The 13,814-nt window shown below is 46.0% G+C and overlaps 1 protein-coding gene and 1 long non-coding RNA gene across 5 annotated transcripts in view; one reads left to right on the top strand and one right to left on the bottom strand.

The window, feature by feature from the left end:
• Positions 1 to 1,277: 1,277 nt before the first annotated feature.
• Positions 1,278 to 6,660, bottom strand: LOC143695135 (uncharacterized). Its single transcript, XR_013184076.1, has 2 exons — positions 4,293 to 6,660; positions 1,278 to 3,003 (listed from the first exon to the last, which is right to left on the bottom strand). It is a non-coding gene; the product is annotated as an uncharacterized LOC143695135 (long non-coding RNA).
• A 1,069-nt stretch (positions 6,661 to 7,729) lies between these two features.
• SLC12A4 (solute carrier family 12 member 4) overlaps positions 7,730 to 13,814 on the top strand; it is a 47,189-nt gene continuing 41,104 nt past the window's right edge. Inside the window, exons 1-2 of one of the 4 annotated variants that reach the window (XM_054640904.2) lie at positions 8,502 to 8,725; positions 9,612 to 9,740. Coding sequence is in view for 3 of the 4 variants with exons in the window: in XM_077185230.1 (XP_077041345.1) it covers positions 7,858 to 7,999 (142 nt within the window). In the remaining variant the exon portion in view is untranslated. Of the gene's footprint in view, positions 8,000 to 8,501; positions 8,726 to 9,611; positions 9,741 to 13,814 lie in introns of those variants that run through there. The other 3 variants (XM_077185230.1, XM_054640897.2, XM_077185231.1) reach the window with 3 other exon arrangements.

Here is a 13,814-nt window from a genome sequence, read left to right as displayed (position 1 = left end):
AGACTATTGATTTGGTTCTAAAAGGCTGGTGCCAGGCCCTTCCCCCAGTACTCTCCTTTTCCTGACTAATGGACTGTAGCATTCACTGAAATAAATAACTTCACTTCTGAGTTGTCCCATCTGGGCAAGTGGTGATGCTAGAAACCGAACCTCCAAAGTCTGCTGCAGGTCTGACACACATGACAGTTCTGTCACCTAAATCTGAGCAGTTCAGCTCCTGTACCAAACTTCCACCCAGCAGGTGACTTGTCTGGGCCATGCAAGGACTCCTGCATGTTTTACATTGGACACAAACTATTCAGCTCTGCTGAACACCCACATTCCTCCGTGCATGTCATTGGGTTGCTCAAGCAACATGCCAGCATATTTCTGTTTCCAGGTCATCAAACACTGTGCCTATGTGCACATAACCACCTATATGCATATGAGCTTATTAACTGATTTTGATTTTACACCAAAGGTTCAGTGAGCACCTGCCCCACAGAACCAACTTTGCCAAGCCAGCTGTTGCATCCCCTGCTGCTGTGGGGTGAGGAGCAGTGCCCCAGCAGCTCATGCCAGAGCCAGCTGTGCCTGCTGCCCTGCTCTGTCCCTGGCTGCAGGTTGTGTCCCCATTCCTGGAGGGAGCACTGGTGTTTGTCTAAGCTGGTTCAGTGAGCTGCTCTCGCAGAAAACTTTTCTCCTTTAAGGGATGAGTTTCCCACTGATGGTGTCGGTGATTGGGTTAACCATGCTCATTGTTCGGGGAGGGGAGGAGTGAAAAACCAGAGTGAGACTGCAGCAACTTGGATTTGTTCCATTTGCTATTGAAAGCAGCAGTTCTGTTTGCTCTTCTCTGGATTTATACATATGGAAGTGATCAAATTGCTTCAAATTCTGAAAACATAACATGTTTAAACTACAAAAGAATTAAATAACCAGAAGATTCTTCCCACTAATAGTGGCTTTTATTTGCTCTTATGATTTGTTTGATTCAATTTGCAGACCCAGAGCAGTATTTTAGTTGATCTTCTGAACCATTTCCAGGGCAGACTGTGGTCCTGGATAACCCTGCTTGGACTGTTCTGGAAGGCTTGATTCAGTGGTTCAAGAATTATTGTTTTCTTTTTTTTCCTTCTTTTTTTTTTTTTTTCTGGTCTTCATTTTTTGTCTTGCTATCTTACCTAGAAGCCTTACGTCTACATAGAACAACTTGACATGGGAATGGTTATTTGCTGGTATTATAATTATCTTTTTTTAATCTTCTGACACCAGAGAAATGGAAAAAGTTCCTCACATTCATGTTTATTTACAACTTTATTATGACTTTTTTTTTGTTTGCAAACAAAAGCAACAACAAACCCCTCTTTCCAAAAACTGTGACTCAGAGAGATATTGGACTTGGTTCAGTTGCTTCTCTGTCATGAGACAACAAATAGTGGAGGGGAAAAAAACACAAGCTAAGTAAACAAAGTTCAGCATTTATCTTTCAACAGAAAAATGTGGCTGCTTCTAATTAAGGCTCTGGCCCTAACAATCAGAACTCCAATGAGAGGGCACTTAATTCTGCTCTTTTGCTGTTGCTTCTCCCCAGATTGTTTTATAAACTCCATTAAGATGATTCTTTCCTCTATATAATGGATATTTTCCTCTGAAGCCCTTTCTCAGCACCTGGTCTATCTGTTTTCATAAAACATTTCTTTTGTCAATTCTGCAATTAAAGGAAAATATAAAGCCCAGGAAACAAGAATTCAAGGTCCCCTGAGGGCTGCTGCTGAGAAACAAAATAAAGATCAAACTAAGTAAGATTAAAACTGAAGCTAATACATGTTTCATCACACAAATCAAAAGGTCTCTTTAGTCTGGAATACAAACATTTGAAAAAAGTGTAAAACTGTAATACAGCTTTGGATTTGGATTAATCTTCCTGAGTTTCCTCCTGTAGATAAACTCAACATCTCAAGAATCTTGTCCAGATCTGTGCTCAGTTTCTTCTCTGAGCCCTTTATTAAAAATTAAATAGACCATGACAAATCTACCCATGCTAAAAATGCAACTGATCTGAAAATTGATCCACAGAGTAGTATTTTTTTTTTTCAGCATCTTAATTCTACTCTAAAAATTACTGCCACATTTAACAAGTTTGTTGTAGAAAACCTTGATATAGTTGTTCTTATTTGAATATGCAGAACTTGGGTGAGTAGGAAAGAAATGGTATCCCAAAGACTAAGCAACTTTTCAGTTTCTAAAGATCAGATCAAGGTTTTTTGTAGAAATGGCCAGTCTGTGCATCAAATACAGTTATAATTTTACAAGTGAAGCAGAAGTTCCCTAAAGTAAATAAACTTTGAAGGTAAGCGGCACCATAGTGTCCTCTTGTGGTCTTTTAATGTTTAAGCTGTGATATGTTTTCCAGCAGAACAGCAAAATTTCCAGTTGTCTTTAGCAGCAGAGGTCCTGTCTGCCTCAGTGTGGCCTTTCCTTGCCTCCCTTTTCTCCTGGAAATGGCCCATGGAGGATTGCACATTGCATCTCCTACAAGCATTTATTACATGGATGCTCCTGTCGTGGTCCTCTCCAAAGGATCTCTTCCTGTCCTTGCCATGGGCACTGGATCCTGCTCTTTATGAGTGGGAAACCTTTACAGCCAGGCTGCCATTCCAGCCTGCCTGGTGGGATCTTCACACGTGGAGAAGCAGGAATGTGCTGAAAACCAAAGTTCACTCTGGTGAAATGCTGGCCATGAACTGGCAGAATTTCTGCCAAGCCCGATGTCCTGGGAAACTATGCCTTGGCAGAGGTGAATTTTGTTTTGTTATTTTATTTCTGATGGTCAGCTCTTGGCCATTTGTCACCCAGGCTCCGCTCCAGAGGGAAAAATCTTTCAAACCAATGAATAACAGTTACAGATTCCCTGCTGTGTTAGGGGCAACATAATTTTAGAGATGAATTAAACAATATATCTGAATTGCAGTGTAATGACTTATTTTTACAGATGATACTTTTCACTTGGTCTTGATTCTCCTAGAAAAAAATGAAAAGCTAAACTTTAGTTTAGTTTTAGAAAAAACAAAAAACTAAACTTTAGAAACAATGAAACTGCTTAAAATTAGATATTTCCCCATGAAATTCAGGAATAATAAAAGATAAGAAAAGCTGTCCTCAAACAGAGTTTCAGATGCTGTGTTTATCCTTTAAACAAATGGGAAATCACTTGCTTTGAGAAGGAATTGAAATGATGCTGCTTTTGTTGTTTGATTGAGGTTAACATCCCACATTGCAAGTCTGGAAGCCACCAACACCCCAGAGCTGTACAGGGCCCTCCATGTGTGCACCACACCCCTCCTGAGGGCTGAACCCTTGGAAAGGCTGAAAACCCCTGCTGGGAATGCTCTCCTGGGAACCTCTGAGTGCTGCCTGCAGGGGAGGGAGGAGCCCCCTGCACACAGAGCCCAGCCTGTCTGGCAGCTGGGGATCTGTGAGCCCCTGCTCATGCTGGGCTCTGAAAGCCAGGCTCCTTCTTCAGTGCTTCAGAGGTGGGCACTGCTGTCACAGACATCTTTTATGAAAAATCCTTTCCTTATGATTTTTTCTCCTGAGAAGCTGAGAGGCCTCAGGAGCAAAATGTAACCAATGGTTATCTGCTGCTGTGGAATGCAACAGGTGATCTGTGATTGGTCTCATGTGGTTGTTTCTAATTAATGGCCAATCACAGTCCAGCTGTCCAGACTGTCTCGGTCAGTCACAAGCCTTTGTTATCATTCTTTTTCTATTCTTATCTAGCCTTCTGATGAAATCCTTTCTTCTATTCTTTTAGTATAGTTTTAATATAATATATATATCATAAAATAAAATCAAGCCTCCTGAAACATGGAGTCAGATCCTCATCTCTTCCCTCATCCTAAGACCCCTGTGAGCACCATCACACACCTGCAGTCAGAAGCGCTCAAGGCAAATTTGACCTCACTCGCCTGCCCTGAGGATTTCTATCATCAGGCTCCACAGCAGTTGACTAAACTGCCCTTCTGGAAGACTCAGAGTTTCTCACACAGCCTTTGAACAACACAGTTTCTACTGTGGAAGGGCACTGACCTTTCAGCTGGAAGCTTTACCTGCTTAAGGTGGTTCACAAATATCCAGTGGCTTACTAATGAAGAACTGAACTGTGCCTTTGATTACATGATTTGCAGTTAGGACCAATATAAAAGCAGTTTCTGGTTGTGTATCAGAGGGGAGATGATGAATTTGCTGATCTTTAGGCTGCTGATTTCACTGATGCTGTAAATGTAAACTAGACTACTGAAAATACAGACTTTTTCTCTTCTAATAAGATTCTGCAGAGCTGAACTCCTTTTTCTTGCTGTGGAACCACCAGGCTTTTTTCTTAGAAGTGCAGTTTTTCTCTGTTGATATTGGAGTGGGGTGTGTAGAAAGATTAAAAAAAAAAAGAGGAAATTAAAATTATTGTCTCTGCTTTTTGTTTTCACTGACCAGTCTGCACGTATATGAAACCATAATCCCAAATTCTATTTAGCTTTGTGAAAAACAGGTAATTTTCATCCCTTTTATTTAATGAGACGATAGCAGTGCTGTTTTCAGGTAAATACTGTAGTACTGTAGATCATCCAGTTTCATTCCAGCATCATATTCATATCAGACAACTTTTGATGGCCACTCAGAGTGGCCATTCAGAGTAACAGTCACTTATTAGCCTCACCAAAAAAAAACCAAAACCAACAACAACAAAAATCAATCATCTGGGTTGAAATTCTGTTCTCTTAAAAACCAGAAGCTAAACAAAGTTGATCTGGGTAGATAACTTCTCAGCTCTAAACACAATCTTTCTGCAAGTCAGTAAAGACGCCTTGTCCTTAGACAAAAGAAATATTTTTGCTTCAATAGACTTGAATGGTTTCCTAGGGCTCAATTCTCTGCTGACATTTGGATACAGCTTCCATTCCAGAGAAGGGAGTTGCTGGTATATGTGCATGAGCCTAAATTTTAACTTTTTCTGCTCATGGGTTATAATTTCAGTACCACTGATTCTATGATACTAAAATGTTCTGTGATGGCATAGACACAGTTTTGGTGCCTAAAGAGCAGTGTCTCCTTGTCACATCTGCTTTCCAAAGCACCCACTTTAATGTTTCTTCCTGAATAAGCAGGACTCCAAAGACATTACTTTGGAGACTTATTTCTTGCAGTCCCTGCCTCCTTCTTCTAGGCCAGCTTACTTAGAGCAGACACTTTCACTCAAAAGCTTTATAAAGTAGAAAAGAGGAAAGAAGACTGAACATGAACAAACATGCTTAATGGTGAATTAGCATCCTGCCCCTATTTCTATATATTGTCCCCTATCAATTAATTTTCCTGTTTTCTTGGTGGGGTTTATCTTGTTAGGTCAAATGTTTCATGAACGCTAATGAAATGTAATTCAACCATTGAGGGTAAAACAAAAAATGCTACTTTTTGGCTCATTGTTCTACTTTCCTCTGAGGGATAAAATTATTGCTTGCTCAGAGGAATTTCAAGTAAAACTTTATAGATCTCAGGGGATCACATTTGCAAACATGCTCACTTCAGGGTTACTGGAAAAAAATCTCAACCTAAGTCTTCAAGAAACTAGGAGGTTTCAACAGAGGAAATTCTGGTTTTTTTTTTTTTTTTTTTTTTTTAAATCTCCTCCCAAACTGATAAGGCTGTGTACAGAGATACACACAGCCACATGAAGATCCTTGTTGTTTCCCCCAACAGAGGTAAGTGTCAAAAGTAAAATGTAGGTTATATGAAAGCACAGGAGTCTTAGAAGTCTTTCCACCTGTCTGATCAATACCAAGAGGCAGAATTACCCTGACTTGCCCCAGAGGTGGTGCACCAGCAACCTTGTGCTAAATGAACTGAGAGACCTGTACCCCCTTGGCAGCAGTCGCTCCACAGCATGGATCCTTCACGTTCATTTCAAATCCCAACTAATTAAAAGCAGACTTATTAGTCAGTTCTCATGAACAAAGCATTCTCCCTCATGTTTGTCTCTCTCCTGCTCATTACAAATTTTTCTTCCTGTCAGTGACCTGGGAGGTGCTTTTTCAGAAAGGCAGGACATATTCAGAAAGCTGGGGGTAAGGTGGAAACACAGGAAAGGTGCAGCCTTAGTCCCTTCCTCTGCTCTAAGCTTTGCATCCTCCTGCAGACTCCTGTGTGATCCAAAGACAAATCTTATATCTGTGCTGGAATGTCGTGTCACTGTACACCCACTTCTTCATTAGGGAATGTTTCAGTCTACAGAAATCTACAGAATTAGTTACTGTAGATTACTGTAGATTACTGACACTCCCCAGTAAAACACACAAACTGTTTTGCAGAGTTTTTTCCTGATGATTACACAACACATCAAAAAGAGATCCTTCGACTGTCAAGGCCAACTTTCAAATGCAGACAATAAATGGCATTTACACTCCACGTGAAGGCCAAGATACCCGCTGTTGGTGCCAGCTTCTACAAATGTGAAGGCAATATCTAATTTTGCTCACTCGGGGGGTGGGGTGGCTTCGTGCCCTGAGCTGTACGGAGGGGATGTCACCGCTCTGCCTCCAGAGTGGCACCGAACAATGGTGTCCCCCGGCTCCGCAGCCCCGTGTGAGCGGCAGGGCCACACCGCATCCGTCTGCTGCCGTAGCAACTGCCTGCGCTCCCGTAGCGCTCCCCGCACGCCCTCAGCGCTGCCATCTTCGCCGTTCCCGTGGGCTGGCTCCGCTTGCCACGTCCCCGCCGAGGGTTTCGTGTCGCCGGAGCGAGCACAAGGGAAGCGCGGCGCTGCCACGGCAGCCACAGGAAGCGGGGACAGCTGCACACACCCGGTACCGGCACCCTGCACACACCCGGTACCGGCACCGTGCACACCGCCCGGTACCGGCACCCTGCACATCGCCCGGTACCGGCACCCTGCACATCGCCCGGTACCGGCACCCTGCACATCGCCCGGTACCGGCACCCTGCACACCGCCCGGTACCGGCACCCTGCACATCGCTCGGTACCGGCACCCTGCACATCGCCCGGTACCGGCACCCTGCACACACCCGGTACCGGCACCGTGCACATCGCTCGGTACCGGCACCCTGCACACACCCGGTACCGGCACCCTGCACACACCCGGCTCTCCGGGTACCACTGCGCCTTCTGCCTGTCCGCCAGCACCACGCCGGGCTGGAACCCGTGATATCCCTAACTAGGGATAACTACCCGTGATATCCCTAACTAGAACTCTCACTGCCCGGCCCGGCGGGGCTCTCGGGTCCCCTGCCCGGGGCTCACTTGCTGATGCTCGCCCGCACCACGCCGTCCCTCCAGGCGCTCCTGGACCACCCTAACCCATCCCACCGCCGCCCTCCGCGCATCGCTCCCGCCTAGCAAATGGCGGCGGTGGCAGGGAAGGGAGCCCGGGCCACGATGGGGGGGAAATTTCCTCCCCGAGGCGGCCCGGCAGCGCCCGCAAGGGAGTGCGGCGGCGGAGGGCGCCCGCCCCGCCCCGCTCTGCTCCCGCCGCCCCCGGGCCCGGCTCCTGTCATTATGAATGCAGGAGGAAGGCTTCCCCTTCCCCTCGCCGGCCTCGCCGCCTCCGGCCCCTCCTCCGCGCCCCCGCTGCCGAGCGCGGCCGCCCGGCGGAGCGACCCCCGCCCCCGCGCCCGGTGCTGGCGCGGCGGCCCCGGGGGCGGCGGGATCCGCACCGCCCCGGCGCTCGCACTGGAATGGGTGGAGTTGAGGAGCGCGGTTTCCTGAGAGGAAGTGACCGCACGGGGCAGGAATGCGCCGCCGGCTCCGCGCCGCGTCCCGCCTGCCTCGCCGCGGTGCCGCGGGGAGCCCTCTCCGCCCCGCCAGCCATGCCGCACTTCACCGTGGTGCCGGTGGAGGACAAGCCCCGCGCCGAGTACGACAGCGTAGAAGGGCTCAGCTGGGTGGACTACCGGGAGCCGGCCGCGGCGCCCGCCCCCGGCGATTCCTACGACACCGTCAGCTCCGACGGTGAGCGGGCACGGCCGGGCGGGGGGCGGCGGTGCCCACGCTCCGGGGCTCGGGGAGCCCGGCTCCCGCCCCGCTGCCGCCGCTGCGGCGGAGACAAAGGCGGGGGCGCTGGCGGTGCCTGCCGGGCTGCTCGGGGCGCCGCGCCCTGGGGAGGAGCCCCCCGGGTGCGCCGGGTGGCGGCGGCTCCGCTGTTGCCACGGCCGGGACGCGGAGCCCGGCGCGCCGGGGCAGCGCTGCCGCCCGTGTCAGCCCGAGGACCGGGCCGGGCCGAGCGGGGGCAGCGCAGCCGGGGATGCCCTGGCCGCGGGGTTCCCCAGAGCCAGCCCGGGGTTCCCTCGGCCCCCCCGGCGCTTGGTGATAGCCCGGGGTGCGGCGGGGAGCGGGGCTGGCCCGGGGTACGGCTCTTATCGGTGCTCCCACAAGCTGCCTTCTCCAGAGGTGATAAGAGTGCGTGGAGATAGGCTCAGATGTTTTCAGTGCTCCACTGCGAAAATAAACGGGTGATAGATGCAGTTAAATTAGCCGAATTTAACGGTGTCCGCTTTGCTTGTTTATATCATCTTAAAAAACGCGGCTGCCCTGCAAGGTCTCTCTCCTGCAAACCGGGCCCTTGAATACTACAGCAAGTGCTTTGTGCCTCTGTGGCTCTCTCAACTGCTCCTGCCAGGCAGAGCTGCTGCTTTTTCCTGGGGGGGTTAATTTATTCCAATTTCAGAAGAAAATCACGTAAGTAGGAGGGGATTTTGGGTGGTGAGAAGTACATTCTTTAACTAGGCAGCTGATATGAGTGCTCAGCCTGTCTTGGTGTTTTGCTGTGACTTTTAGATATAAATCACTTTAAATACAGTGAGTGTTTCTAGTGGGAATGTGAAGGACACTTAGATTTGGGCAGTACTATAGTCCTGGTACAAGGTTGTTTTAGCTTTGTGCAATCTGTTCCTTTTTTTTTTTTTCCTGCCTTGGTTATGTTTAGCTTTCTGTAACCTTTAGGAAGAGGATCTTCCCATGGGTTCATCTGGTGAATCTGACTTACCCTCAGTGAATCATGAGTGACTCTAGGCAACAAAAGACAAAGCAGTAAACACCTGATCCGATCTTCCTTGCCTGTGCAGTCAAACTTCTCAGACTGCAAATGTAACTGAATGTACAGTAATCCCTGAAGGGAGCCTGCATGCCTCAGGCCTGTGCTTAAGGAAGGCAACAGGGTTGTTTTGCTGAGTGATACTCAACTGTCATAAGAACCAAGTTCAGTTCCTGCCTTGTTAACTTGCTCATTTCTCTGAGAAAATGCTTTTCAGTCTCCAATATTTGTGCATTGGGAGTTTCTTTCTTTCTTTGTATCATTTTCAAGGAAATTTTAGATTTTGAAGACCAAGTAGCTTATATAGCCCTAATGCCCGTTCTTTCCATGCCTAGTGTGGGTGTTTTAGGGTGATGAAAGGGAGGTGCTTTTCCCAAGCTGTCTGTTACTACAGACAGTGAGAGGCACTTGCCCTAAAGGCTGTGCAGGGCCTTTAATTTGTTTTGTAAAATAGGACTGGTTTACTCTCAGGCTACTTACCATGCAGTCCCTGTGTGTATGAAAGTAACAGGTGTTTTTTACCCGTCTCAGCAGGTCGAGGTGGACACCTGGAATGCTTTTTCCAGTAGCTAGCTTTGGCCATGGGTTGGTAAGTGTGGCTTGTGGAAGCTGCTACCATGGTGGATAAAGGAAGGCCAACTCAAACCACCTCTTATTTAGGTATGAGGCTGCCTGTAGGATGTGTGCAACCAATCCACTTCAGGATACCCACTCAGCTCCTGTCACAGTCCATCACTCACTGGCAGGCTGTGGCCTCTAATGTGCTGCTGTCCCAGCTGCAGTGCACAGCCATGCTGCTGGAAGTTAGCTGAGTCTCTCTATTTTAAAGCTGATAAATATCTAGTAATTTCTCTACTAATATATGGTAGCTAGTTCTGTTTTTGTTTGAACTCTTAACTGCCTTCCATTTTTTAATTTACTTTCACAGTAATTAAGTATTGTTTCATATCCTCGGGGTGTGTGTATAAAGATACGTGTCTTGCCTACCTGTCCTGACAAGCATGTTCTTCCTCACTAGCCTTTTCTGTTTTTCCCTGGGTTTCTTTGGTTTGTAGCTCTGTAGAGGGGAATTTGAGTTCAGTCTTGTGTTATTCCTTTCGGTTTTGGTGCTGGGTTTCTACATCCTGTGCAGTTCCCCTGGCCCCTCACACAGGGGGTGTTGATGATGTGACACAGCAGAGGTAGCAGCTCCTATTGAAGGCAGAGTATCTCAGAGCTGTTCAGCACTGGCTGGAGCCTGCAGACTGGAGGCAAGAGGGTGACCCTGCAGAGCCTTCTGTGGCAGCTGATTACAGGGCTCATGGAGGGATTTGTTGGTGTTGGGGATGCCCCTGATTGGAGATAAGATAAACTGTGTGACTTGAGTGCAGGGTTCAAGTTGTAGCTTGTGGCCTTACCCAAGTGCACACAGTTGTTACTGGCACATGGGTGCACACAGAGCTGTGCCCATGGTCCAGCTGTCTGTGCCATCAAATAGCCCACCACAGGCAGTGTGAGAAACTGGTTGCAGTTGTTCTGGTGAACCTTCTGCTGGGAAGATTTTATTTTGTCATCTTGCTATTCAGAACCTGATTCCAGGACTTGTTTGGATTGCTCAGTGTGGTTGGATTGGTTGAGGTGACTCAGTAAGGACATGGCCCTTCCAGAGTGTGGCCATGGCGCTGTAGCTGTTCATAGCTGCTCTCTAACAGTCTGCAGGCTGTGCTCTGCAGTACTCCTTGCACGATATCTTAGGCTGTTGCTTATGATTCTGGTGGATTCTTTTTTTGGGTTTGATCTTTTTACCACTGCCTTCATTTGTCATGTCTCTGGTTTTGAAGGCTTTTTTTTTTCCCTGAATTTTGCTTTTTTTAGGACATCAAGTTTCACATCTGCAGATGTGAAACTGTTCTGCCACAGAATTTATTGTCAACCATTTCCATAAGAAGGCATTAGTCAGTGTGCAATAATTTAGCCTTGTCAGATAGTTCCAGTGCTTGCTTATGAATAAAATCAGCCTTTTATTTCTAAGTAGGTTCCACTGACTGCCACTGCTTGTAATAGACTTTGACATCTTTCATTTAGAAAAAGAAGTACAAAGAATTATCCTGTGATCCTATGATAAACACGTGAGCCCTTCTTTATGGATCGGCAGGGATGAGAAATGTGAATTTGGCATCCCCTCTGTCTTTGAAATAAAGCCAGCATATTAGGTTGGGTACACAGGGCGAAAAGAGGGACAGTGGGGTCTGAATAGTGTTTAAAAAACCAAATACACTTTGCTTTAATAGAAATCTCAGCTCCACAGTCATTGTGCACCCAGTTAACCAAAGTGTGGCAATGTCATGTGTCCTGTGGGAAGTTATTTATCTTCCCTTGACTTTTGTGTGGAAATGAGACACTAATCAGCTTGGTGTCACTAACTAGCCTTGGTCAGCTCCCACCCTTGGTTTTGCCAAGGAATTGCTCTGCTTATGTTCCAGTTATCACATGGCTTCCTCCAAGCCCAGAGTTCTCTGACTAGACTTGAGACCTTTACCTCGAGCCTGCATTCTGTGGCAGCGTGCTCAGGGTTCTTGTGCAGCAGCAGATTGTGCTGCTCGTTTGCAGTGAGCTGCTTTGGGAAATGTGGGTAAAGTTCTGGTGTGATAGCAGCGTGCTTTTACTTTAAACTTCCTGGTTCACTGCTTTAATCTGTGGTAACTTACTGTAAAGATTTTCAGTCTTTTGCAAGACTTTTGCAAGCTCACATGAGATATGTCTGAAGATACTTTTAATGGGGACACATAAATCATTCAAAAATTCTTCTTCAAAGTGCCTAATTCTTACATGTAGGTGTTTTGGCCAAGTTCAGAGATAAGATAAAATTAGTCACGTAATAAATTAGACAGTAGGGCTAAATAGGACAACAGAAACATGTCCAAATTTCATTTAAGTTATCTTAAGAACTTCTTCTGGCAGCAGTGTGGCTAAATGGCACTGTTATGGTGGTCATAGTGGAATATTTTTGCATAACCTCTGTAGCACAAGCGTCTTCAGCATTTTTTGTGTTGCCTAAAAGCTGCAGAAGGGTCATAGAGGAGGCAGCCTGGGGTGGAATTGAGGCAGAACCTCTGAATTGTTTCAGAGAAAAGAAAGTAACCTGAGAATAGCAATACTGATGTCAGTGAACTGTCTTTTCTGGTGGTTTGTTAATTGTTCTCTTACTGAAAATGGAATGGAGACTGCATATTTTTCAGTGTAGCGGCATTTTGATGGGAAGGGGTTTATTTTTCCTGTTGTGCTGGCATCTGGTTTCCCTTCTGTGAAAAGTATGATGTGTAAATTTAGAGATATTAAAGGTGTCCTGTCAGTGCTAAATATGTCAATATTGATTTCTTTTCAGAAAGAGTTACCTGTGGGATCCACAGTGATAATTATGATTTTCAATGCAGATCCTGAAAGAGGTCTTAGCAGCAGGGTCATACTTTAGAAGTCCTGGAAGGTTTTTTGTTGTTAGGGCTTTTTTCCTTTTCTTTCCTTTTTTCTTTTTTTTTCAATTCTTTTGCTTTCTGTTTGAGCAATCAGCAATTAGCACAGCGATGATTGCAGTGCTAAATTCCAGAATGCTTTTCTCAGCAATACAGGTGCATAGAGAAGTGGACTCTTGCTTCAGACAAGGAAAGATAAGAGTGTGGCATGTGAAAAATGAGAGTGGAAAAGTGCTTTGTGACATAATTAGCTGTTTATAATAGCTGGGTGGGTGAAGGAGGTGGTATATACTTCTTTATACCCTGGAATCAAAGGAATTCTTCTGAGGAGCTCATTTTCCTAGAGCCCGTGGTCGATAACTCTGTTTTATTTTATTGGCTTGTAGTCTAGTAAGGTTTAATTTATTAAAATGCTTGTCTAGGAAAACAAAAAAGTTCTTGTTGCTGCATAAACTGCTACTTTTGCTGAGCATGTCTCCTACTTCTTCTAATTTGTGCAATGATTAGGGCTGAGCTGAGAGGCTGCAGCTGTCCAGTACCAAGGGGATCGTGGTGCCAGCTGCTGGTGAACAGGAGACCTAGCTAAATATAGGAAAACATGGGCCTTTTTGTGGGTTCTCTGGTATTTCAGTTATTTGAAAAAGCTCTGGGAAGAATCTCTGTGATATGTCTGAGTGATGTGAAAGCAGCTCCCCTACCCGCGTGTGCGTGTGTCTGCGTGGTGCAAAAACCTAAGGAAAGGTTGTTGAAAAAACCCAAAAGAAAAATCTGCAGCTGGTCTTTTGCAGCTGCAGATTTTTGGTGTTTTGGAGAACACCTGCATTAGAAAGCCAAGCAGTTGTAGAAAAGAAAATCCATGAAAATACATGGATTTTCTAACTAATTCTCTGCTTGCTGAGCTGCCGTTCCAAACTTGAGTTGAGTCTAAGCTTGGGAATATTTTAATAATGCTGAAGTGATATCTCCTATACAATCTCTGAACTTTTCTAAAGAATTTTAAGTACATTTTTGGGTGTCTTGTGTTTGTATTACATCTCTCTCTCATGTATAAAATTGATCTGTGTGTGTTATTCAATTTCCCCTTACAAATTTCTTGTGTTTCTCTTCCTCAAAGAAAATAGTGACATCTGCTTTCTTTTTCCTGCTGTGACAAAATTAAAGCATAAGTTTTTGCGTGCTTTTCAATGTAAATTTTAATTTTGGCTTTTGCTCCAAAGTTCTGTGTAGAATGAAGACTAAAGTAGTTTGCAGTCTCGTTGACTAGGAAATGTAGCCAAACCTAATA

This window comes from Agelaius phoeniceus, chromosome 12 (assembly GCF_051311805.1).
Source record: "Agelaius phoeniceus isolate bAgePho1 chromosome 12, bAgePho1.hap1, whole genome shotgun sequence".
Classification (NCBI taxonomy): Eukaryota; Metazoa; Chordata; class Aves; order Passeriformes; family Icteridae; genus Agelaius; species Agelaius phoeniceus.
The sequence above is the reverse complement of the archived record's forward strand: the minus strand, read 5'-3'. Positions and strand labels throughout refer to the sequence as shown.